Source organism: Mustela putorius, unplaced genomic scaffold (assembly GCF_011764305.1).
Source record: "Mustela putorius furo isolate JIRA1106 unplaced genomic scaffold, ASM1176430v1.1 tig00003854_pilon_pilon_pilon, whole genome shotgun sequence".
NCBI lineage: Eukaryota > Metazoa > Chordata > Mammalia > Carnivora > Mustelidae > Mustela > Mustela putorius.
In genome coordinates, this window is record NW_025422006.1 from 1,349,770 (window position 1) to 1,376,248 (window position 26,479).

General features: G+C 42.8%; 2 protein-coding genes across 6 annotated transcripts in view; one reads left to right on the forward strand and one right to left on the reverse strand.

Annotated features, from left to right (window-relative positions):
- The window catches only part of LOC101689077 (centromere protein P), a 227,042-nt gene that overhangs the window by 88,497 nt on the left and 112,066 nt on the right, over window positions 1–26,479 (reverse strand). The window lies entirely within an intron of this gene.
- ASPN (asporin) lies at window positions 1,573–25,905 on the forward strand. 5 transcript variants are annotated; one of them, XM_004766148.3, is made up of 10 exons: window positions 1,573–1,828; window positions 4,542–4,629; window positions 5,464–5,646; window positions 9,404–9,682; window positions 12,183–12,295; window positions 16,474–16,687; window positions 18,023–18,133; window positions 21,849–21,942; window positions 22,357–22,495; window positions 24,609–25,905. In XM_004766148.3, exons 4-10 carry the CDS (start codon window positions 9,433–9,435, stop codon window positions 24,804–24,806), a joined length of 1,119 nt encoding a protein of 372 aa, XP_004766205.1. In that variant the 5' UTR covers window positions 1,573–1,828; window positions 4,542–4,629; window positions 5,464–5,646; window positions 9,404–9,432; the 3' UTR covers window positions 24,807–25,905. The 5 variants fall into 5 exon arrangements, with proteins under 5 accessions (XP_004766205.1, XP_004766206.1, XP_012918772.1 ...); XM_004766149.3 differs by lacking the exons at window positions 4,542–4,629; window positions 5,464–5,646 and adding an exon at window positions 2,825–2,981; XM_013063318.2 differs by lacking the exon at window positions 5,464–5,646.

A 26,479-nucleotide genomic window follows, 5' to 3' on the forward strand; every position in this document is an offset into this window, starting at 1 on the left:
AGGAGGAGCTGCCACTCAGCCCCAGCCCAGGGCTGCCATGTAGAACCAGGAGCACACGCTGGCAAAGCTTAGCTTGTCGAGAGGACTGGAAACATCCTAATTCGAAGAACTGCAATTCCAAACAAAAATACATACACAGGAGCCTCACCTGACAGATGAAAGCGTGTCTGAACACTCACAGCTGCGCCCCACACGGGAATGTATATGTGAACTCGGACTCGGGGCACATTCACACAACCCTGAGACCGAGTCGCAACACCCTGGATGCATGTCAAACAGCAAAGGCAGGGTGAGGAAAGCCAGACCCCAGAGCCAGCTGCCATGTGCTACATTTACAGAGCACAGGGAACGCTCAGCGTTTGACACGAGGCAGCAGCCTCCTCTGAGGAAGCTGGGGCGGGGGCGGGGTTTCCCAACCAGCGCCTGGTTTATGAAAATTAACCAAGCTCCACCATTATGATGTGTTGTTACTTACTTCTGTAATATACACGCATTAAAGTTGAAAAACAAAACATGGTGCAGGACAAACAGAAGTCTGCCCGGAAGAAACCCAGGTCGGTGAGGGCACTTCAGCCCTCAGGAGGCTCTGTTCATCAAGGTGGCGGACATGTCCCCGACCCCGACACAACGGCGCCAGTGGGAGCGCAGCACCGGACCCACTGGGACTCCCACTGGAGCGAGCTGCAGTGCCGCGGGGGCCGGCCCGCAGGGCCAGCACACTCCAGGTCCTTTTTACGGGGGGCCTGGCCGCCCGTCGCTCGGAAGGGCCACATGCTCTCGGTGGCCGTGGCTGCCTCACTACTACACGGCAAGGTGGGAAACGACAGACTCTCTATGGTGGGAGAGCGCCGGCCCTGCTAACCCACGGGAAACCCACTCTGAAAACCGGCTGGGCCCCAGCCCGGGGCAGCAGGAGAGCCCCCACAGCTGCCTGTCCCGGGGAGTCGCTCCCCGCAGAAAGAAGCCCTCTCTGGAAGGCTGCGGTCCCGGCGGCGGCGGGAACCGGCCATTCCTGCAGAGGTGCAGAGTACAGGGTTGCGAACTCCGCGTCCTTCTCAGACGACGGCCACCTCCCGCGGCCGGCTCTCCCTGCACGCTCCCCTGCAAAGGCACAGCCCAAGCTGGCGACCCCGGAGCTAGGTGTCCCTGTTGGGGTCGCGGCGTGGAGGCCGGGGCCGGGGCCCTCCATAGGCCTCGAGGGCAGCGGCCTGGCGGGCCCGCGGCAGGGCCGAGAGCTTGGGCGGAAAGCCTGGGCGAGTGCGCTCGGTGCGTCAGCCTCGAGAACGAGGCAGGGCGCCGCCACGACCTCAGGTAGGGGGCACCTGGGTTTACACACCAGGGATGTCGGTACTTTTTACCGAGACGGATACATTTTCTATCAGTAGATTATTAAAATGTGTAATCTACCAGTATTTGTTCATTTAAGGATTTCATAAAGTATTTTTTCAAATCAGGTATTTCTTGAATGACTCTGACTGCACTTTTGATGGCCAGTTGCCATGCATTATTAAACTCCGTTTTTTTCCTTCAGAATCTTCCAGTAGACGTCTAGAGTTTAGCTAGAAGTCTTGGCTACGATACAAACAGTGATGGAAAACACATGAGCAGTAACAAGTTTTAATCTGGCCCCTCAGCACTACCATGGGCTAATCTGTGGAGGCTTATTCCAGTGTCAGCCAGGGTGCAGCCGCACGGCACTCGGCAGCGACGTGCTCCTCGGCCGCGACACCGGCTCACCTCTCCGTCAGCTGCACCTGGAGCAGCGGTACACGACGCAGAAGGAGTACATGCTGGGACCCGCGACCCTCGGGACTGACTCTCCTCTGAGGTATGTTTTCAGGCTCTTCTTCATGTACAGGGAGCAATTATTTCATAGTTGATACTAAGGGGGCATTAATGTTATTAACATCAGTGCTTGTGAAATACGTGATCAAGTTTATCTGCAGAATTCCTTAAAAATCAGGACTTAAATATATAACATAAAATTACTCTAGCCTTTAGGTTTTATGTAGAGTGGATTTATTTTCATGTAACTTTTACAGTTAAATGAAAATCTGTTATTATGCTTCACCATAAATGTTAACATGATTGATTTTAGAAATCATTTAAACAAAAATCCTTTGAGTATGCTCTTTTAGGAAAATAACATGACCTTAAAATAATTAATGATAATGAAATTGGTGGATATCACAAAAACATTATGTGAAACAGTAAATATTTCTTTCCAAATGTAAAACTATGATGTTTTCTAATGTGTTTTCAAAATATGAGTTATCCTAATGTCAGTTTTACTTACACATTTGGATATTAACACTGTTTTTGAAAAATGCCTTCCTTATTCTTATGTAATAAGATAGCACTGGACAGTTAACATGGAGATGCATGTAATTCCAAGAAAGAACAGTTATCAGCAATACTTCAACTAGCTCCATATCTAAAGATCAGAAACTTCTTTTCACAAAACTCCAGAGTCAGAATTTAAAATAAAGATTTCCCTTATCTTCTCCCAAAGTAAATTTTTAAATTAAATCTTAGATGAAAAGAAATTAAACAATGTAATTGATATTCTACTCCCTCAGAATCTAAACAGAGCACAGCATTCCTTCTTGCTAGTGTGTTCAGAGATGTGGTAGCCACAAGCCGTGGCCACATGCTGAGGGTGAAACCTGACGGTCTCCCCCTCTCTAAGAATGCAGTGTTGTTCTTTTCCATCCCACCAAGAACCACTGTGTTGTTTAAAAAGAAAAAAAAAAAAAGGAAATACAAAGAAATCATAAGCCCACACACATGGGAAAGTATCTGGACGTTTTTCATTTGTTTTCAGTATTTTGCAACACAGCGTGGTGGAAAGAAGTCTTCTGCTTCCACCAGCTGCTCCACTACAAAAAATTTGGGTACCTGATCTGAGGTTTGAGACAAAACACATTAACTTTACAAGCAAAAGTCTTAATGCACCGTAGCAGACAGTGGAGAAGGAAGAGGTAGGAGTGTTTTGTTTTTTAAGATGTACTGAAAAACGAATGAAGGACAAAAACTTGTGTAAGAGGAAAGGCAGCCACAACTTCTTTATCAGATGCAATTTACAATTCTGGGGTAAAGGGAATTATTTCTCTAAGGACAGTGCAGTCTTAAAAGCATCAGTTTCCTTCCAAAAGGCACTGTAAGTGTCCAAGTGCATGTTTGGACGTTGAACTTTTCCTTACTTGCTCAAGCACAGAGCTGAGCCTCGACTGTGCCTGGATCCAGCTCAGATGTTCTGTGAGTACACGAGCACCTTCTGTCACATTTACGACTGACAACTACTACTAGCACTTGGGAACAGATAGGGACAAGTCAGCCAAGGGGAAGGGTCACCAGGCAGACCTTTAAGCATGGGATTTAAAAGCACAGTGACTTATTTTCCTAATAATAGTGTCTGAGAGGAAATACCATTTCACTTAGACAAATTTTCCATTCTAAGTTTGTGGAACATTTAAGTGGAAAATAAGAGTTTATGCAGATTCAGAGAGACACTTCTTAGCTCCATTTCCAGTCCAGAGGACCTGGCCAAACCGCGTGCCCCGTCCTCTCTGAGGAGAGTCTGCTTACTGTCTGGAAGTCACTGTGGGATTGGGGCTGGCCTAGGGGGGCTGTGTGTGTGTGGGGGGGGGGGTTGTCGATGCAGGAGTGAGGAAGCTGGCCTTGGCCCCTCTGCTGTCAAAGACAGCAGTAGCAGTGGGAGCAACGTCTCAGAGGCCCTTCCTGGCTCCAACGTGCCACAGTTTATTAATAACAGCAGTAGCACTGAAATAATATTCCAGATATTATTCTGATTAAAGGAAACTTGAAACCAAAAAGTCCAAAGCTTTCCATGAGTAATAAACTCTGGCAAAACTGGTCTAAACTAGGGAAATACGGAGTCTTCCTGAGAACAAAGCACAAACTTTTTTTAAAAGTTTCAAAAATAGCACATTCTACCACCCAGACTTATCAAATAAGAGCTTAAGCCTAAATATTAATAAAACTAAAAAATTTAAAAATAAGAAAACTGAAGTCATATAACTTTCAGTGAGAAGTAATACTCTAAATTCTTTCTGAATAACAGGACACTGCTATATAGCAGTTCCTCCTGGACACCCCAATATTTTTCTACTGATAAAAAACTGGTCAGCCAGGTTAGGGCACGGTTGGGGCTTACTATCACTTGTACTTTCTCACCTCAGATGAAGGGTGTAAAGGGTGAATCCCTCATGGAATCAAGGCTTGCCTGACTTCAGTTTTTAAAGAGCCAGGATATAAAAGAATGCAGAGAGATTAATCTTCTATAGCTAACAGAAGTCAGAAGTAGCACGGAAAGAACATGCCAGAAGGCACTTTGGGTCTCCATATAAAGAATTTCCTATCCAGCACAGATGGACAACAGGGGAACCAGATGCTCCTCGAGGAGCACTTGCTGGAGTCATGCAAGCAGAGAATAGACATACTAACTGACCCAGTATGTTCCGGGGAGGCTCCAACACCCGGAAAGAGTTTCACCTACGTGCCATTTCCTGTCTCCGCAGGTCTCCTCCCTCACTTGCAGAGGAAGGGCCCAAGGAGGCACGGACAAGGGGTACTGACCCATCAGCCAGCAACCAGAAAGTGTCCCAGGTACCACGGGCTTGCCCCAGCCCCAGAGCCCCCACCTCCTCCAGGGCAGGGGGCGGGGCACACTGGCTGATGGGTCTCTGGACCCTTGTCTGCAGGGCTGGTCTGCAGCCCTGATGCCTGGCTTGCCCCTCCCCTTCAGCCTCGTGTGGTCCCCTCATTCGGCTGTCCCTCTCGGCTAGTCACACCTGATCCTCGTCTTCACTTGGCTCCCAGGCTCTCTTGTATCTTGGGGCAGGAGGAGTGCAGGCGAGTTCCCAGCCCCACTGCCAGGCCAGAGAAAGCCCAGAAGTGCTTGGAGCTCTACCATGTTCCTCTTTTTATGTGGATTTGTTAAGGTTCTATGGTTTTCTTATGTCTATCACTTCAGATATAGTACTTGTTACATAAAATTTCTCTGGTCTAGACAGGAACCTACGAGCCCTGTATAGCTCTAAGTTTCTACAAGAAAATACTGAAACTCAACAAATTCAGTAATAACTCCTGATTAAACTCATCTCCCACGGACTAGGGCAACTGGGGGCAGGCCTCAGGAAACCACAGCCCCCAAAGATTCCTCAGGTGGGCAGAGTCTGACTCTTGAGGAAAGGGTGGATGAGAAACCTTTGATGGTACCGACTGTCTGATGCTACAGAAGCGGTGGGAAAAGGCAGAAGTATATAGAGCACCAGAGCAAATTGTGTCAGCAGACTGATACCTAAAATATTTAAAAACCAACCTAGTAATTTAAAAAACAGGCCCCTAAAAAGAAGAAAATAGTCTTTCACTCAGTAGCCTATTCTCTATTAGGTTTGCGTATTCTATTCCAACCTTTTCTTGTGTATGTATATTTTACAGATAGCTTTACATCTGTTGGTCTCCAACAGTAAACTGAGAGTGTGAGGAATAAACCGATCTCTGGTGAAGAATTCTGCCCTGCGAGTCTAGAGACCACACACCTGGAGATCCCTCCAAGGTGCCGGCCACAGTGCACGCAGTCAGCCCGCCCTCCTTGCGGTTCAGCTCTGTTTATTAACTTAGGCATGTGTTCATTTTTTCCATAAATGCACCTGACATTCCAGCACTGGCTTTTACAACAAGCCCCTACTTGGCTGAAAGTAGCGGATCAGGAGCTGTGGTTTTATTTTTTTGAGGAGGGAAATGAGGGAGGGAAGAGGATGGGGACGCCTCTGCGTCACAGAGTCTGCATCCTAACTCTACACCTGGTACACAGCAGGGCTCTGACCCACGCCCACTGGAAGACTTCAGCAACGTCCAGCAAAGGCAGAGCCAGGGGCAGCTGTGGCCACAGAAGGCAGAGCTGCAGAGCAACAGTAAAGAATAAACTGGTACCGGGGACAAGCCTTGGTGCGACTAAGGACCATTCAGGGCTGAATTAGCCAGGGAATGGGAGTTCTGAAAGGTCAGTGCAAAGCTGGGAACCAAGTACTAGGAAGCCAGGAACCACACAGATGCCTTAGGTCAAGAAACATAGTGGATCCAAGTTGGGCAGGCTGCTGGGAAGCAGAAGTAACATGTCAGAGACAAAGCGATAGTGGAAACGGAGCCCAGATGAACTTAACAGGTGCGCGTGCCAGGGTTCCTGGGCGCTGGGGGACTAGACACAGAAAGGGAACCTGCCCATCCCTGAGCCGGCCGACAGACACTGCTGGGCCTCACGCGCCCAGCACAGGGTCTCTGCACCACAGGAATCTGACCACTCCTGCCCTCCCAGCCCAGGCTGGGCATGCACCCCTCCTTGTGTAGACGGGCGCCAACAGCAGTGTGTGGACTGGCTGGAGAAGAAAAGATGACCGACTGTGCGGCTGAGGCCACTGGATTTCAGGATGCAAGAGCGTGTTCCACATAGGTAGCAGCAGAAAATGCAGACAACAGGTTGGGAGTGTGAGCTCCACCTTGGGGTCTAACTCTTCTGGTTATGTGGCTTTGGGGAAGCCACTGAAGCTCTCTGCGCCCCCCATTCCTCCCGGTTAACGTGGGGGACCTGTCTGGAATCAACTGAATTGACGTTTCCATAAGGCGAGGAAGAGGTGAGAGGCCAGGCTGGTTCTGAAGTCAATTATTAAAATAAAAAAGTGTCTGCCATTCTCAGCTATGTCCTGATCTCGGCATAATTGAGCATGGGTTATCACAGAGAAATCTCATGTATCTAGCTGGGGACGTCCAGCCACCCACTGGACAAAGTGCTCGCATTGCCATTTGGATTTCAGAGTTAAATAATGCAAATTACCAGGTGGATAACTGATCATAGAATTCCCCCCCCCACCTACCCCTGGGGATTAAAAGGCATAACACATATAATTGAGTACTTTAATTCACTTCTGATGCCAAGTCCAGAAAGACCAATGCCATGGAGAGAGGTTCAAGCTGATTTCTGGGTTCTGGGAACCTGTAAGTAGCTGGCATGGCTCAAGGATTTGGGGAGCCAGGTCTTCCTGAGGCTGGACTGACTGTGATAGCCTCTGGATGGCCTGTGTGGCTAAGGCGCTGTTGTGCTCAGGTCCAGCAAGGGAGTCCAGCTGGACTGCTGGGGATCTGGCTGAGGGACATCTGGGGAGAGTGTGCGTGCCCTCTGGCCAGAGCACAGCATTATCAGTGGGCATCTGTTTGCCACCAACTGCACACCCCAAGGGGAAAACTGGCATAAATCTGCTGTAGGTGATTTCAAAATGCTTTTAATTTTTGAAAATTACAAAGACTGTAGTTCACTTCACAAGTGAAAGTTAAGACACACCTGCAGAAAAATCTGCCATCGGACAACAATAAATTTATGCCCAGAAGGTTCTGGATCATTCGTTCCAGTTTTGTGTGGGCTTTAAAAATACAACTGAAAACAACTCCGCCCCTCAAAGAAAGCAAACAAACAGAACTCAGCGGAAAGATGAACATGAAAAGAATAAGAAGTCTGGCCCTCAGATGCTCTGGATCAGGTATTAGACAATGGAACAGATTAAAAGGAGGAAATCCAAGTACACTGCGGAAAAAGTGACCAAGTCTGAAAGTGAGGCTGGTGTTGGGGAGAGGGGTTATTACAACCTCCAGATGCGAGGCCAAGGGGACATGTGGGTTTTACTTCGAAAGGATCATAGGTATTAAGGCAATGGAAGGATATGGGGAAAAGGGAGTCTGGTATGATAATGTGTTTTAGTTTTTTTTTATTATTTTTTTAAGATTTTTTTTATTTATTGACAGAGAGAGAGAGATCACAGGTAGGCAGAGAGGCAGGCAGAGAGAGAGGAGGAAGGAGGCTCCCCGCTGAGCAGAGAGCCTGATGTGGGGCTTGATCCAGGACCCTGGGATCATGACCTGAGCTGAAGGCAGAGGCTTTAACCCACTGAGCCACCCAGGCGCCCCCTGTTTTGTTTTGGTTTGTTTGTTTTGTTTTTTTTAAAGATTTTATTTATTTATTTGACAGAGGGAAAGAGATCACAAGCAGGCAGAGAGGCAGGCAGAGAGAGAGGGGGAAACAGGCTCCCTGCTGAGCAGAGAGCCCGATGCGGGGCTCGATTCCAGGACCCTGGTATCATGACCTGAGCTGAAGGCCGAGGCTTAACCCACTGAGCCACCCAGGGCCCCCTGTTTTGGTTTTTAAAAGCACTCATTATGCGGCACCTGGGTGGCTCAGTCATTAAGCATCTGCCTTCAATTCAACTCAGGTCATGGTCCCAGGGTCCTGGGATCCAGCCCTGCATCAGGCTCCCTGCTCAGCACAAAGCCTGCTTCCCCCTCTTCCATTCCTCCTGCTTGTATTCCCTCTCTCACAAATAAATAAAATCTTAAAAAAAAAAAAAAAAAAGCATCATTAGTTTCCTAAGTAGAACAGTAGTAGTGACTGGCCATTATAAAAGTTAAAAAAAAAAAAAGACAATACATGTCATTCATGGTTCTACTACTCAGGATTATGAATTAACTATATTTTTGCCAAGTTTTTGAGTGTAAGTTTATTTTACATACAGATTTTTAATATTTGCTTTCTGTAATTCCAAAAATACAATGTTCTATATGTTTAATTTTTTTTAATTTTTGAAAGATTTTATTTATTTATTGAGAGAGAGAAAGAAAGAGTGAGAAAGTGCAAGCAGGGGGGCAGAGGAAGAGGGAAAAGCAGACTCCCCACAGAGCAGCAAGCCTCATGCAGGACTTGATCCCAGAACCCTGTAATCGTGACTTGAGCCAAAGGCAGATGCTTAACAGAATGAGCCACACAGGGATCCCAATATTTGTAAATTCTGTAAATATTTTTTAAGTTCAAAAGTATTTTATGGAATACATACACCCTATTTTATTTTACTATTTCACTTAAACCATTAGTTATCTTTAACTTTTTGCTATTTTGCGAATTTTGTTATGGACATCTTTATGCACATTAGAATCATTTCCTGGGACTAGATTACAAAAAGAATTAGTGGAGGAAAAAGATATTTTTAAAACTTCCAATACATATTGCCAAACTGCTTTCCAAAAACTTTTTACAAAAAAAATTTTTTTAGGGGCGCCTGGGTGGCTCAGTGGGTTAAAGCTTCTGCCTTTGGCTCAGGTCATGATCCCAGGGTCCTGGATCGAGCCCCGCATCAGGCTCTCTGCTCAGCAGGGAGCCTGCTTCCTCCTCTCTCTCTCTCTGCCTACTTGTGATCTCTGTCTGTCAAATAGGTAAATAAAATCTTTAAAAAAAATTTTTTTTTTTAACAAATCACCCTAGCAATGGGTAATAGCTCTGATTGTTGTTGTGTTCTTATTAGCTCTGATTTTGTTTAACTCAATCTTAGTGTCTCCTTAGTTCTAGGTTGGTCCCCTATACGAGACGACATGAAGGAGTGTGTGCTCCTAGCACTCTTGGCTTTATGCTCTGCTAAGCCTTTATCTCGCCCGTCATACATGACGCTGAAGAACATGATGCTGAAGGACATGGAAGATGAAGTGGGTGGCGACCCTGATGATGACAACTCTCTTTTTCCAACAAGAGAGCCAATTAACCCCTTTTTCCCTTTTGATCTGTTCCCAACATGTCCATTTGGATGCCAGTGCTACTCGAGAGTTGTACACTGTTCCGATCTAGGTAAGAACAAATGTCAACTTATTTTGGTGAAAATTCATTCTGATAAAACTGAAAGGATAGTTAGAGACCTCACTGAAATTCCAAAAATCAGCTAATTGTAAAGCAATTTTTCATTTAACTTCTTTGAAAATGTAACAAAACCAAAGTACATTGAAACTTATCTTAAAAACCCAGACAACCAAAGGAAAGCAATGGGAATTTCATATATAGAACATTTCCTTCTCTTCTCAAATTTGAATGAAAATGATTCATTTTAATTTCCTTCAGAGAGAATGGACAGCACTATGGTTCATTTCAGGATGTCAGCAGTCTGGCAGTGTGCCTTCTAGTAACATTCTATAAGGATAAGATAAATTGCCCATCTGCAGCAATAAATAGGTTATATAGTTTGTGAAACTATAGACATTTTAAAGTCAGTGCTCTTCGTTTTGAATGATGTAGGTTTAGAATGTCTAGAAAAGAAGTAACTGCACTAAATCACTTTCTAAAGTCTTAAAATGCATGATTCCCTGCTGAGTATTTTTTCAAATATTTCTAATGAAGATGCTCTTGAATAGAGGGGTACACTCATACCCTGCTCAGGGAGAGGGTGAGATGGGAAATGCATACGAGAGTTCACTGTACCTGCCCATCTCCAGGAGAGGGGAAGGCTCAGATGTGCCCCACTGTGGGAAGCCAAAGTGTGGCACACTGGGAAGCTGTACATACCTCACCTCTCCCACGTGACCAAGACAATGAAAAGGGTCTGTAGCTCTGTCACTCTAACTCCCTCAGAAAATTAATTTCTTTCCAGAGCTTCCAATTTCATCAGGGGCGGGATGAGAAAGGTCAGTCCCAGTCTAAGCTACCCAGTGCTTTCTGCAGAGCCGCCCATTTCCTCCAAGACCTTCCACTTCATTTCCTATGACCAAAACCATCTCCTGTCAAAATGGATACCTTGCTAACCTGCCAAGTGACTCCCTTTCCCTTTTACTATCTATGGTCAAACTTCTAAAAAGAGTGAGTCATCGCTGTAAACTATGGAGGAGAAAGTACTCAGGCCTACAGGGTGAAGTGCTGATATTCCCAGTATTTTGATACTGAGCCCTCCAGTGGGGCTGTTAAATGTATTTCTGCTCCCTAGGAGGATGGATGGCCCCCCAAAGCATACTGACATCTGAAACTCCCTGTAAAATGCATTAAAAAAGATGAGTTGATGGATGAATTGTACATATAGTAAAATATTGATGGTAGAAAGCGACTATGGGTTTTCACTGTAAAATTTTCAACTTTTCTGCATGCTTGAACATTTCAATAACAAATGTTGGAGAAAAACAAGAAGGCCCCATGTTCGTCAAGCGTAACTACTGTACAGCCTGTCTGACGGCAGGCATGGTGGGTATGTACGGCCATCTAGGGAAAGCAAGAAAATTAAGGAAGAGATGCACCACGTACAGCTCTTGGTAATTTCCGCTCTTCTTTGTTTTTTTTTTTTTAATTTAAGAGGGGAAAATACCATTAAGTCTTTAAGTAATTTAACATGAGCTGAGTACCTACATACACTGAGAGCGCGATGCAGCTGTCCCTTAACCTCACACAACAGACAGACAGCTACCATCAAACCTGTGAGGAGGAGTGCAAACTGACGGGGGGTGGGGAGGCCGTGGTGTGGGTCAAAGCAATGGCTGGAAGAGACCCAGTGCTGAGGAGGGGAGGGTGTTAGCAAAGGTCTCCGTCTCCTGCACACCCAGACATCAACAGGGAGCGAAGGATGAGTTGTTTTTGTAACTCAAATTTAACGGACAACTGAGTAGAGGAATTCATTATTAAAGGAAATATGTAGTAACATTTTAAAGAATGTACATGAAAATAATATAATTTATTTTCTTTCTTTTTTTTTTTTTTATTTATTTGACAGAGAGAAATCACAAGTAGATGGAGAGGCAGGCAGAGAGAGAGAGAGAGGGAAGCAGGCCCCCCGCCGAGCAGAGAGCCCGATGCGGGACTCGATCCCAGGACCCCGAGATCATGACCTGAGCCGAAGGCAGCGGCTTAACCCACTGAGCCACCCAGGCGCCCCAATATAATTTATTTTCTAAGCACAATTTTCTACATGTTGAGGCTTCTTAAAATGATCAGAACCTATAGGTTCCAATTCAGCCCTACAAGAGCCTGAGAAATGGCAGAGAATGTCACTGCTCCTCAGCACGAGGGCTTCAGGTGCAGCTCAGCTGCAGTCACCTCCCAGCAGTCATCCTGGCACACCGCATTTACCTCCTTATCTGTCACCTTGTGCAGATGAGCAGTGACAGCTAGACCCAGCTAGGCACCCTGCAAAAATACCTAAGTTACTTGAAAAGGTCTGCAGGTCTTTCCAAAGAGCATTGTTTTTGCTGTTTCTCAATGGCAACCACGGATTTTAAAAGATGTACATTTCCATCAAATTAGAAAACTCTTCTTTAAAAAAGAAAACTCTTCTTTAACTTATCATGTATGTGTAACATGTTCGTTTATTTCTTAGGTTTGTCCTCCGTTCCAAGCAACATTCCATTTGATACTCAAATGATTGACCTTCAAAACAATAAAATTAAGGAAATCAAAGAAAATGATTTTAAAGGACTCACTTCACTTTACGTAAGAATATATTTGTTCATATTTAAGTGAAAATCTCTATCATTGCTAAAAGGATTACTCGTATTTTGTGTAAACAAGTCTTACTTTTCTTCTTTTCCCTTAAAAAGATTTTATTTATTTGTTTGACAGAGAGAGAGATCACGAGTAGGCCGAGCAGCAGGCACAGCTGGGTTGGGGGGGGGGGATGGAGGGATGGGAGAAGCAGGCTCCCCGCTGAGCAGAGAGCCCGATGAGGGGCTCCATCCCAGGACCCTGGGATCATGACCTGAGCCAAAGGCAGAGGCTTAACCCACTGAGCTACCCAGGTGCCCCAGCAAGTCTTACTTTTCTGTGTGTGAAGAATGACAAAAATCTCTGATACTGAGTAGTGTTATAGTAATGAGAAATTAGATTTGATTAATTTAAGTGATGTTAACTGAAATGAAAGCCAGGTAAAAGGCAATGGGCTAAGAGTTTAAGTAAAAAAGGTCCTAAAATGAGCGTATGATATATTTAGGTAATCACAGTCACTATACTGTGATGATGATTATTAATAAGAACTCATTAGCAGACAATTTAAGAAAATCTGTATCCAAACCTGTTGACTTATCTGAAGACCCCACAAATCTCTGAAAGCCGGTCATGCATCATATCTACTTAATATGTACTTGTATGGCATTTTCCCCTAGACCTTTTTTCCCCCCCAAGATTTTATTTACTTATTTGACACAGAGAGAGAGCGCAAGCAAGCACAAGCAGGGGAGCAGCAGGCAGGGGAGAAGCGGACTCCCAGCTGAGCAGAGAGCCTGATGTGGGGCTTGATCCCAGGACCCTGGGATCATGACCTGAGCTGAAGGCAGCTGCTTCATTGACTGAGCCACCCAGTAGTTCCTCCCCTAGAACTTTAAAAATGAAAAATAATTTTTCCTTATAATACTTATTAATATTTTCATTTTCCAAGATTTAAAAGACTCTTAGTTTTCTATGTAACACTTAGAGCCTCTAGATTTTAGCAAGTAAAATCTTCAATTTATTTTGTAGTTGGATTTTAGAAGAGCCTGATTCCACACGTGCCAGCCACGGGCGAGTCCGCTCTTCCCTTCAGCATGGAGTAAGGGTGGCAGTAGGGAGGGCAGCCAACACTCCCCTTCAAGGCTATGTTTACACATTCTCATGCTGGGCTGGAGGGCAGAAACGTAAGGCCCGTCATGTCCAGGGAAGTTAGGGCACTGAGAGGAGAAGGTAGCGATCCCATGGCCACATCATTCTCTTTCAGCCACCCATGTAGGCCTGTTCCCCTTAGTTGGACACTAAGGACCCAACCTAGCAGGCAGGGGGAAAGGGGACTATTCGGTCCCATCATGCAGGCGGTTCATGTCTGCTGGATGAGCAAGGACACTGAGGCTGGCCATGTTCTAGGCACCACAAGGAATGCTCTTTCCTTAGGCTTTCTACCTATCTTCTTGGCAGAGACACGCCGCCCTGTGCTGCCAGGTGTGGGTTCCCAGGGCTGTGACTGGACAGCTTAGATTTGGTAAGGCTCAATACATAATAAAGTTTCCATATTTAAAAAAGAGAGATTAGAAGAGCATATATTTATCTAATAATGAGGCGTCACTTAAATATTAGGATAATGCCATGAAGAATCTGTCCAGTCCGTCCCACCATCAGACTACAGAAACTTCTGGAGAATGGCAAGGCCATTATTGACTCTCAGAAGTTGGAATACAGCCCACAATGCTTCTGCCACTTCTTCATCTTTATAACCACAGGGATGATTAATGTTGTATTCAATACCAACATCATAAACAGTTCCTAATTTGTCATATAATTTTATCACATTTTAGGAGTGTCCAGGGACTTAGCCCACTTGTACTCCCATTATTCACTGGGAAGTGAGTCTGAAAGGCGTCAGGAGCTGTGTTAGGCCTGTTTCTGTCCAGTCGGCTTTATGTGGCACTTGTTGGAGGAGTAATGAATTCTGGAGTTAGGTGAGCCTAGGCTCAAACCTTGGCCCTACTAGAAGAAAGTGCTGGGCCAGTGGCCTGCCTCGTCAAGCCTGCTTTCGTCCCCTGTAACAGAGCTGTACCAAGGCTGTGAGACTCACTCAGAGGAATAAATGCATGTAAGATGCCAGCACCCAGTGGCTCAGTGCTGCCAACAGCCCTCGTGCTTTCCGACTGCCTCAATGGGAAAGCACTTCTCACTGCACACTTTCTACCTGAATTGTGGGCATGCAGTCTATTTTAAAACATTTAATTATAATGTCATCTTGTATGATACCTGTCCTTAAAGACAATCAAAACATTTTAAAAATATTTTATAAATTCTCTGTTTTGGCTGGCTGTTTGGCCTTCTGGTTCTTACACAAAGGACAAGCCGTGTTTAGGGAATGAGTGGGATCATTACCCACACGCCCAATTCCTGGTCAGCTGGCCACCGCCTCACTCATCTGGACGGCTTCTTGTCTGACCTCTGAAAGGCTACCCTTCTCTCATCCTCTGTCCTTATCTATAACCACACTGCCTGGGGCTCTGTGACCGTCACTTCTGGAACGGCAGATGCTCCGCTCACCCAGTCGGGGGGTCAGCCGCAGGGGGCCCTCCATACAAACTCACTCCATCCTACACTCTTCACTCTTCCTTTTAGGCAGCTCTGGCAACTGCACGTCCTAACGGGAGGATGCAAACAATTCCCAGGCACATGCTCCCTCTGGGACCCCCAACCATGGAGGTCTACAGCAAGCGCTCACCATGGCAGAACAAAGTGCAGAGGGCAGAGGAACTAGGCCAGACAGGACCCAGGTCACTCTGTCACCAGGCCCATTTCCTCAGTGTGAAAGGGAGAGAGATCATTTCTGCTAAGTTTTTATCACAGGGTTGAGTGAGGGCTCACCAAGCTGTTACCCCACTCTTCCCCAAAGGAGAAGAGAACACACTTAGCTGGTGGCATAACAGGAAAAAGGACATGGTAGCAGGTCTCCTTCAGGTGAAACAGTACACCTGATGGAAAGATAAGAAAAAGGCCTACAGGGTGCCCAGCTGGCTCAATCGGTGGACTGTCTGACTCCTGATCTCGGCTCAGGTCTCGATCTCAAGTAGTGAATACAGTTCCCAAGATGGGCTCCTCACTGGGTGTGGAGCCTACTTTATTTAAAAAAAAAAAAAAAAAAAAAAAAAAAAAAGGCCTATAGGAAAGAGAATAATCAAGGGAGTGTAGGAGCCAAAGTGTCTGTATTTCTTCTGGGGAAGAACCATGACCATATTAAGTCTATCTGGAAACATCGAGAAGGTTGGTGTAGAATGGGATTGGTGACAACATTCATAAATGGAATGACTCTAGAGCTGCTCTCTGAAAGAAGGCCCCAAGAAATGAAGCCCCAGCCACTGCCCTTGTGAAACATGGAGTAGTTCCCGCTGCCCAGCACACCGGGGAGCTCTCCACATGCCTCACAGGCTTGACTCCCGATGGTGCAGAGCTGGGCTGCTGTCTGGGCTTAGAGCTCCTCTGAGGCCTCGACCACAGGGCCCTGACAAGGGTCTGAGGTATTTCTCAGGATGCACTGCTGTCTCCCCAGTGTCTGAGGTAGCAGTTTACTCCTACATGTCTCCAGTCCAAGAAAAATGCTTCACATTAGTAAACATGAAAGAAGTAAGGTTTTCAAAGTAGAGAAAATCATAGAAAAATGTATTTCATGTGACTGAATAGATTTTCACTTTATTTTATTTGAAAGAGAAAGTGACCAAGAGAGAGGAGGGGCAGAGAGAGAGAGAGAGATAGAATCCTTAACCAGATTTCCTACTGAGTGTAGAGCCTGATCTGGCCTGGAACGCATGACCCTGAGATCATGACCTGATCCCAAACCAAGCCAACTGAGCCACCCAGGCGCTCCCTGAAGAGATTTTTAGATATAATACCATCGATTACTTCCATGAAAGGAAATGGGGTGCCAGGGGTAGGGCTTAACTGCACAAATACGTCACCTACTAAAAGATAAATCAAAGTTTCAAAATCACTCTGTCAACTCAATAGTAAATATTTGTTTTAGCTTAGACTGTACTGGGGAATCATTTACACAGTTAATAAAGTATGTGAATGTCATAATTCCCATTGTTTTCCATAAGTAATTCATCACTGCAGAATATTGGTAAATCAAATCCGACTCATAATATTGTGTATCTCTTTATGCTTTAATCTAGGCTTTGATTCTGAACAACAACAAGCTAACAAAGATTCACCCAAAAGCTTTTCTAACCACAAAGAAGTTGAGAAGGCTCTATCTGTCGCACAATCAACTAACTGAAATACCATTTAACCTTCCCAAGACACTAGCAGAACTCAGGATTCATGATAACAAAGTTAAAAAAATACAAAAGGAGACATTCAAAGGAATGAATACTTTACATGTTCTAGGTAAGTTTATGCAAATGGATGAAACGTTTTGGAATTATATGCAATATACAAAGATAAAGGTCTTCATCATCAGCAAGAATGATTAAGACTGGTTATTTCCAAAATTAACGTTTTTAATCTAACAATCTCTATCTAAGCCATTTATAAATCAAAGTATCAAACAAAATTTATAGCCCTTAAAGAAATACACCATTTCTAACACATACTCTCAAGAATCCCCTTTGAAACACCTACAGTGGTTTCAATTTTCTGACTGCACCTAATCAGTAAGATCTGTTATTCATATTTATATAAAGGTAGTATTTTTTAAAAAAACAATAAGGATATGCTTACACCAAAAAAGGTAGTATTTTAATTTGCTGTATAAACCATTCAAATACAATGTACAAAATTAATTCAGAGATTATTTGAAATGTACATCTAATTTACATTATCTGCTTTAAGATTGCCGAGCTAAGGAAATGTCTGTTGTACTTTATAAACTCCATCAGAGTTTACTTCTGCCATCTCCCTCTCTAATATTCATTCAGAATTTGTGATCAATATTCTCATCCACTTCCTCACTTACTTAGTCAGCCAAATGCCTGGCACTTACCAAACAGCCTCACTTACTGGAATCTCCCTAAGATTATATTTCTGTTAATCAAATAATTTCTAATTGGCTTATAATTTTAAAAGCTTAGGTGACAAATAAATGTATATTTAAACACAAAGTGTTTAAAACACAAGTGTTTTAAATTTTATGAAGGAGATTCTTTTTTTAGATGTAGAATTAATACAACAAAATATGCTCATGGTCAGAACAGAGTGAAAACAAGTCATTGATTTAGAAATTCAAAGCAAAAATCTATTACCTATATTTTCTTTTTTTTTTTAAGATTTTATTTATTTATTTGACAGAGATCACAAGTAGGCAGAGAGGTAGGCAGAGAGGCAGGCAGAGAGAGGGGGGGAAGTAGGCTCCCTGCTGAACAGAGAGCCCAATATGGGGCTCGATCCCAGGACCCTGGGATCATGACCCGAGCTGAAGGCAGAGGCTTTAACCCACTGAGCCACCCAGGTGCCCCTATTACCTATATTTTCTGTAATAAATCTATTCTAGTATTAATCTACCATAATAAAAGCATATTGTTACTTCAGCCTACATAACATGAAGCAGTCTTTTTCTGAGAGCAACAGAAATGGGCACAGATAGACACAGAAATAACACAGTGAGTGAAAAGAGTACAGGATAAAGCTTGAACTTCTCAGAATGTTCTTGGGATGTCAGTGCCCGCACTGAGTCTTCTTCATACACAATAGATACATGCTAAACTATATCATTTGCCTCCGCAGAAATGAGTGCAAACCCTCTCGATAATAATGGGATTGAACCAGGTGCATTTGAAGGAGTGACAGTGTTCCATATCAGAATTGCAGAAGCAAAACTGACCTCAATTCCTAAAGGTTTGTATTTATTTAAGATAAAACACTTCTAAAAAATTGTCACCTTTAAACGACCACTGTTGTAAACTGTATACATTGTCAAAACCCAAGGCTGTCAGAACACTTTTTATCAGTAGGCCTGGTCAGGGTGGTGTGAACTTTGCTGTCTCCTCACACACATAAGAGCCATATACAGTGCTTTTTCTTTTTCCCAGTATGAAACCAGAATCTTTGTGTTTCCCCAGTGAGAACAAACATTTTTATTCCTTCTTCTTAACATTTACTATTCTATACTTGTCACTCTGGGGATCACCTGCTAGAGGAGAAGGCTGGGGAAGGTGCACGGGGCCAGAGGCTCTGGCAGGGGTGGGCGTGCACCCTGTACCCATTTCTTCACTCAGGTGCTGTGCAGAGTCAAGAGCCAGTGCACAGAAAAGTCTGCGGATGGTGTCAGGCAGCTGGTGAATGCCATCTCCTGGCATCATGGAGACTTGTTCTTTATGATGGGACCTGAGGCTGGTGTCTCGAAGGAAAGTGCTCCTTAAGTTTGCTCCTGGACAGTCTTCTAGCATTCTGCCCCAAGCTCCCAGTACGGCAGTGAGCTCCACCGACTCTCCTTTTTTGGGAACCATGCTCAGAGGCCGTTTCTCATCTCTGACAGGGATGCTCTCTCTCTGCTATGAGGATGACCTGAGTCAGAAATAATCCCTGTGATTAATCATGTAGTTTCCTTTCGAACAGCTCTGTCCTTCAGGGTCCACGGGAAAAGCAAAGACTTTATGGAAACCTTTTTCTACTATTCACCTGATCCAGAAGATTAACAAAACAAATATCAACTCTTAAGTTAAAGGACACAGCAGAGCTGGTCTTAGAAATCGAGTGGTGATCTTTCACTTAGGAGAAAAATCATATAAAGTAAAAGCTGGATAGACAATTTTTTTATACAGGAAAAATCAGTTTAATTCAGAACAACACAATTAAAAAGCCACCTTATTCAGCTTTCAATAAGGTAGCTGTTTTTCAATAAGAAACCTAAAATGATTTACTTCTTCTCATCTTTCATACACCACCAACAAAAATAAATGCCACCTAACAAGGTCCATACAAAAAATGCCTCTGACATGCTGAGAGCAGATGACAGTGAAGGGCAGGCAGAGGGCAGGAGAGAAGGGTCAGGGAGGAGAAAGGCTGCGGCTCGCTGCGCCAGGGCTATGTCCACCAGCAGTCTCTCCTACACTGCAACACATCCCGAGAGCAATTCTCTTCAGGTTTCAGTGTATCTGAAAAATGAAGGCTTAACTTCTCATGATGTTTTCCAGATTTTTCCAAAGGCTTAAGGAACATATTACATTTTTAGAAATTAATTTATTGTGAATTAATTTATTTATTTAAGGAGTTTATTTATTTTTCAGAGAGAGCAAGAGAGAATGCATAAGCAAGGATGGGGGCAGAGGCAGAAAGACGAGCAGGCTCCCCACCGAGCAGGGAGCCTAGATCCCTGAACCCTGGGAACATGACCTGAGCTGAAGGCAGACCCTTAACTGACTGAGCCACTCAGGCGCCATTAACTTCAGAAATTTAAATTGGAATTAAATCTCTCAATTTATGTAACTGCTCTTTCAAGATCCCCATGACGTTCAAACGCCAGTGAAATTTTTTTGTTTCTCTCATTTATTTGCTAAAATGAGAAGGCTGATGGCTGAAATCCAATCATCACTACCCCGTTCAGCAGGATGAAATTAGGCAGAGGTCCAAAGGGTCCTGACCAGACCTGATACGTTAACACGAGGAGAGGTAAAACGTGCCTTCCTCTCAGGTCATTTGGAAAACTCTGCTACAGAGCAGCATGGCAGTGGAGGGGAGAAGACACCTGTTTGAACGCAAGAGTAGGAATAGAAGGGTCTGTGCAAAAGCAGGCACGTGTTTGCTGACGGCCGCTGAGCTCCCACCCAGACTCCGGCCATGCTCATCACCCTGCAGGGCTTCTTTCTCTGCAGGCTTCTTTCTCTGGGTCGTCCACTTTCTCCATGCCCAGCAAAGGGGACGATCCCCTCAAGCTCTACAAACCCTCTTCTATAAAAAGTTTCCCTGACTGCTCAACATATTCTACTACAGGCTAGAATATCTATGATACTTTCTTAGTGATTTTTATATGTGTGGTGGATTTGCTCAACTGGTATGCCAGGCCTCTGAAGAGAGAACCTCCCCTCTGTTCTTTTCCATATTAGAAAAGATGAGAGCTACTTCATTAGTATAATTCAACTCAACTAATCAGAACTCAAAAAATTAGAACCCTCTGAGTTTAGAATTGTTTTCCTGTTCTCTAGTTTTGTTTTGTTTTTCCTTCTAAAATCCAAAGTAGACTCTGGAATCAACATAAATCCAGCCAGTAAAAGTAATGATATTTATAAGGATGCTTCCAATATCTTTAACAGACTTAACCACTAATAAAGGAAGGAAATGTTTCTGTAAGAGTTGCAAAAAAGAACACTTTTCCCAGCTAGCTAGAACCTATGGTTGACAAACTATACATTTTACACACACACACACACACACACACCCCTAATAAAATGAGGTGTGATTTAATTTTCAGGTTAATCTAGGAGGGTAGGGAGGGCTGGGGTCAGAACACACAGGGGTGAGAAGAGAAGATGCCCCTGTTCAAAGGGTACCTGGCATGTGGCAGGTTACACTGTAGATGCTTCTCTTTATGCAGAAACTACTACTAATTGAAGAGAATAAATACTTCAATAGATCCAATATATCAAACCGAGTAAAAACCCATGTGTTCATAAAAGTACTAAAAAAATTTCACTGGTTACCTCTTAATTACAAGAAGCAAGCATTTATGCTGCCTTTTCTGTAAAAATTGTATCACACAGTGACTAAATAATTGATGAAGGAAAATTCCTTAGATATCAATCCTACTGATAAATGTACTAAGCATGACAAAATCAGAAAATCACCATTTTCACATTCTTAATGAAATAATAAATCCTATAGCACTCATCAATGAATGCTAAGACCATAAGGTGAAAGACTGATCTACTGAGTTTAATCCAGTTTCTACATCTAAGCACTAGCTTTTAAGCAATGACTAAGACAAACAATATGTGGAAGCCTTGGTCCAATCCACAAGTGAGTTATCTCAAATCAATATCTGAAAGAAATCAGTGCAAGACAGAGAAAAAAAAAGATGTATTTAATAGTAAAAGAAATTTTAAGAGATGGGAGAAAACAATGCATTCTGTAAACTTCTATTTGGACTCCTACCGGAACAAAACAACCCTAAAACATACTGGAGATCACTGGGGAAAGGAATATCCCACGATCATGAAGAATTCCTGTGACTTCCGTTAGCTGTGACACTGGACAAGATGGTTATGCAGAAACAAAGAGGACCCGATGAGTTAAGGACATCTGGTGAGGCCTTTACCGGTGAAGTGATATTATGTATGGAATTCAATTTTTAATAATCCAGCAAAAACAAGTGAATGAAGAAAAATCAATGAACAAGCCAGTCACAGACAACTAATGTGGTGGATGAAAGACACATGGGAAACTGGACCCTGCAGTGTGGTGGCTCATGTGTGGAATTTTTCATAATCAGAAGATGAAAAAAAAGCAGATCCCTAAAGGCCTGCTTGAGTCTATAGAGTGAAACTTAACAAGTACATGAAAAATCAATGGGGCTTGGCTTTACTCCATCTAACATGCCTATTTCTTTTACCCCTAGATCTGCCATCAACTTTACTGGAGCTTCATTTAGACTATAATAAAATTTCAACTGTGGAACTCGAGGATTTTAAACGATACAAAGACTTACAAAGGTAAAAACCCTCCAAACCCCAACTCAGAAGTGGTAGGATATGATGGAAATACTAATGAGACACCTGGAGAAACAGAGGGACCTAATCAAAACTGTCACTGTCGTGAAAATAAAATGAACAGGGACATCTATATCTTACTCTGTCTTGGGGGGGGGGGTAGAGGGACACCAAGTAAAATGAGGAAAAGAACTTTTCAGATGCCCTTTGGTTGGTGTAGGTTAGCTACAGAGTTTTGTTGACAGGGAAGAGACAGCTGTCACACCCTGAAATGGGTTATGGTGTGCAACCAGGAAGAACCTTTCTCTGAAGAGAGACGCAAATGGCTTGGGCTTCTGTTTCCCACTCAGCTGTGGTGTTTTCAGCTAACCATCACAATGTCTGCCTAAGAATTGATCCATTTTATGCCATTTTTAGGCTGGGCCTAGGAAACAACAGAATCACAGACATTGAAAATGGAAGTCTTGCTAACATACCACGAGTAAGAGAAATACACTTGGAAAACAATAAACTAAAAAAAATCCCTCCAGGATTGCAGGAATTGAAATACCTCCAGGTAAATAATTCTTCCACTTGTGTTTTGTACATACTAGTACTTTTCTTTGTTTTTGTGAGATGTGTGAGTATCTGAGGCAAAGACCATGCAAGCTCTGATTTGTAACGACTCTGCAGGTTGCCCGAGGTGTTAAGGTACGGCTTCTAAGCAGACGTTAGCTAATGTGCTCAGGTATCCTTTCCATCCTCCAGTTTCTCCTATTACTGAAGCTGGTAGCAGAGTTACTGACCAGGCTAATTTCAAGTTTCGGGGGTGGCAGGGGCTATGTAAAGGTAGGATAGTCAGGAGGAATCCGAGGAGGATCGTTCATCCTTTCATTCTGGAAACGTTTCACAAAGAGCATGCGGACAGGTCCCAGGTATTTTCATTATCAGTGCAGTGCTAGATAAGAAGTGGGTATGATTTTAAAAAACTGATGTCAGAATACATAATCAGAAGTCAGTTATTTGGGGCATTATGGGTTCCCCTTTCTTCTTCTTGTTTTTGTTTGAATCTGTCAAACCTTGACCAGGTCTAAAGGGCCCCAGAATTCTTGGAGCATCTGATAAAGTCTTAGATTCTCCTAAGAACAAAAAATGGACACTATACTTTGTGCACAGATTTAGGAGTTTCACAAATCTCCCCAATTTTCATCTGTGTTCCTCAAGTTAAGACTTCCTACTTAATCCCAATTCACCTTAGTCCACTTTTCTCCTGTGCTTTTCTTGATTTACAACATCCTGATCTTCCAAGAACCAAAAACACATTGAGAATAAAACTGGGCCTTGTTACTTCCTGATTTATCTTTAAATAAGTTTTGTCCACTACACAGATTTGAGATAAAGCCATCAAAATGGATGTGGTATATGCAGATGGCTATGAGTTTTACTTTTTTCCCAAGTGCTGCATTTAAGTATCTAATCACTGAGCATAATAACCTGAGTATTTCCTTCTCAAGCCATTCCCAATTTGCATTCTTTAACAAGTAAAGAATTTACTCTGACTCCAACTACTGGCTGCTTTTAAATCTACCCATACTCTTACTAGCATTCATTTTTTTTAATGAATAGAATCAGAACACACACAAAAAGTCAGAAATATAAAGGAGAACAAAAGTCATAAGGGTACAATTCAACAGATGTCCACAAAGCGAGTACACCGACATCCAGCACTGTTTCCCAGTGAGGTCAATGCTGTGGAAAACTACAACTTGCACTGACCACGAACTGCCAGGAAATGTGCATGAACCAAACCACCTGTCACAAAATCCCCAAGTTTGATAGACAGCACAGGGGGCCCCAACACCAGACTTAAAGGTTTTAGCAATGCCCAGATTTCTCATGACTGGCTCACATCAATCTCACCAAAATTTAAAGGCACAATTTAGAGGTAATGACAGCCAGAACTGATACCTTAGCCTCATCTTAGCCTCTTTCATCTGCCAAAATGCTGTCAGTAGACTGCTCTTCTCAGAAGTCTCAATTGCCAGAAAGACCAAAGAAGAATCAAAGCGAAAGGAGGGAAGTCCCTACACTATTCCTTCTTTCTGAATAATAATGCAAAAGACATTTAGAGTTTATAAAACCGTATTTTGTCCATTGGTGCAAATAAAGATTTGACTGTTGATCCTGTATTACACATATGTATTCAAGCTGTTAACAGACATATTTTTCTATAAAGCAGCTCTACTTTTCCTCACCTTGATCACAAAAAATGCTAGCTAACAATTCATATTCACAAGCCTAATCTTGGGAGCATTCAATTTCATTCTTCTGCTCATTTCTAGTACTTTTAAAACACAGTATTATCAACATGCAATGCAGTAAGCACACGCACACACACTGCTACATAGGTAAGAGAAGAGGAGGAGGGAGGCATGTGCTGACCGGGCAGTGTGCTCGGGGCCGTGGCAGGAGCTACACTGCATACACAGAACACTTTTGTGTATCACACAAGATCCCGAGGGGATGTAATCAATATTTAACAGACATAAACAAGTATATATATTTTAAATGAAAAACATTCAAATAAATGTGAAATAAATGGGCAAATAAGCCCATGAAAAAATGTGGACCACAAAAAGAGCATCTTCATTTTACACTGATTGTGTACTTTCTTTCTCTTACTGCCACAGATAATCTTCCTCCACTCTAATTCAATCACAAAAGTGGGAGTGAATGACTTCTGCCCAACAGTACCAAAGATGAAGAAATCTTTATACAGTGCGATAAGTTTATCCAACAACCCGGTGAGGTACTGGGAAATGCAGCCTGCAGCTTTCCGTTGTGTTGTGAGCAGAATGAGTGTTCAGCTCGGGAACTTCAGAAAGTAGTTATTAGTATTATCCATTTAATATAAAATTTAAAAAATTGTTACATTTGGAATACTTGAACTCTATTAAAAATGGTGGTATTATGCAAACAATCAAAAGCTATTCCTAAACGGTAAGTCTACTGACTTACTTTATGACAAAAAATTTCAACACAATTTTGCAAAACTATTGCTACATCAGGATTAAGAGAAACACACATCTACTGCAGTTTCCTTTTGTATACAAATGGATTCTGCGCTCTACTGCAGTTTCCTTTTGTATACAAATGGATTCTGCACAAATCTTATGCTTGAACATTCTTTTCTTAGTAACAAAAAAAACCACATTCAGTATTTAACACTTTGTTATCAAGTGGATTTTAAAGGAACTGTACTGTAATTGGAATGCTTGACTTAGCAAAATTTGTGTTCTTTCATTTGCTGTTAGCAAACCAAAATTGACAAGAATGGTTACATGAAGAGCACATTATATTATTCTTAATCTTTAATAACTCGGATAGTACTGTAATGTTTCTGTTAATGTTGAAGTATGGTTTCATATAATCTTATTCAAATCTCATATCTTAAACTATACTATCCTTATGTTTAACTCCTGATAATAAGGTCTTCCGTGTTTATTAGCAACTTGACCGATGCTATTCATAGCATCTGCTTTCAGACTATAGCATATGCCTTTTAACTTAATTATTACCCGAGTATAAAACCTCTATAAAAATACATAGTGAGTGTTTATATAAAATCTGTAATTTACATTCTTTATTATCTCAGTTATTATAACTTTCAACAGTACATCAATTGTTAGGTCATAGTACAATGTCACCTCAAAGCTAAGGAGTATTCTCAAGGTGTCACTTATAAGACCTAGGCTGGGAGAGCCGGACTCTGTCCATTCTACACAAACTGTTTACTCAAATATGACAAACTAAACAACTCTGAAAATATAGCTGGTATAACTGAACAGGCAGAGTCCTAAACAAAACACAAAGAAACTAAAGGTCTGTGCAAAAGCTAAGCATACCCTATGTATTTTTTATTTACATTCAACATAGGCAAAGCTAGAAAATTAAAAAAAAAAATTAAAATATTGGCTTGAAGTAAAATATTCGTGCTTTGGTTTAATTTTTATTCTCCCATCCAGGAACATAAACATTTTTCAGAAACTTATTTATAACACTTTTAGCACAGTATTAATGCTTTCTCATAGGAACATTACAGAAATACTCCAAATTATGCTTGTGCTATGAAACATAATCACCTTTATCTTAAACTACCACAAAAACTAAATTTTGAATCATTTTGAGGGTCGTAGAAAAATATTCCATATATGATGTAAGGTGGAATGAAGGGTTTGGACATCCAGATCAGCAATGGGTAAATAGGAATAGGTCTTGTTCTTCCTAGAGACGGCCTCCAACTCTGGCACTGAGGGGTGGATTGTTTTGAGGCTGGGGTGGGCATAGACTGTCCTTTCTTTTGCAGAAGGTCTCTGCCCACAAAACGCCAGGAGCACCTATACCCCCACTCTCACAGGGCATCACCCAACAATGTCTGCAGACATTGCCAATGTGGGGGGTGCAAGTGGTGAGGGCAGAGTTTCATGGAGCTGGATGAGAACAATGCTCTACAGGACATTTACTTAATTTCTAATTCTGACCTAAGTTTGGAAACTTGGAG

Excerpts from the sequence above, each read along its gene's own strand:
- ASPN (XM_004766149.3), top strand. The coding sequence starts at position 9,433 with ATGAAGGAGTGTGTGCTCCTAGCACTCTTGGCTTTATGCTCTGCTAAG. Across the intron at positions 12,296-16,473 it reads AAGGACTCACTTCACTTTAC|GCTTTGATTCTGAACAACAA; the intron begins GTAAGAATATAT and ends GCTTTAATCTAG. Across the intron at positions 22,496-24,608 it reads AGGAATTGAAATACCTCCAG|ATAATCTTCCTCCACTCTAA; the intron begins GTAAATAATTCT and ends TTACTGCCACAG.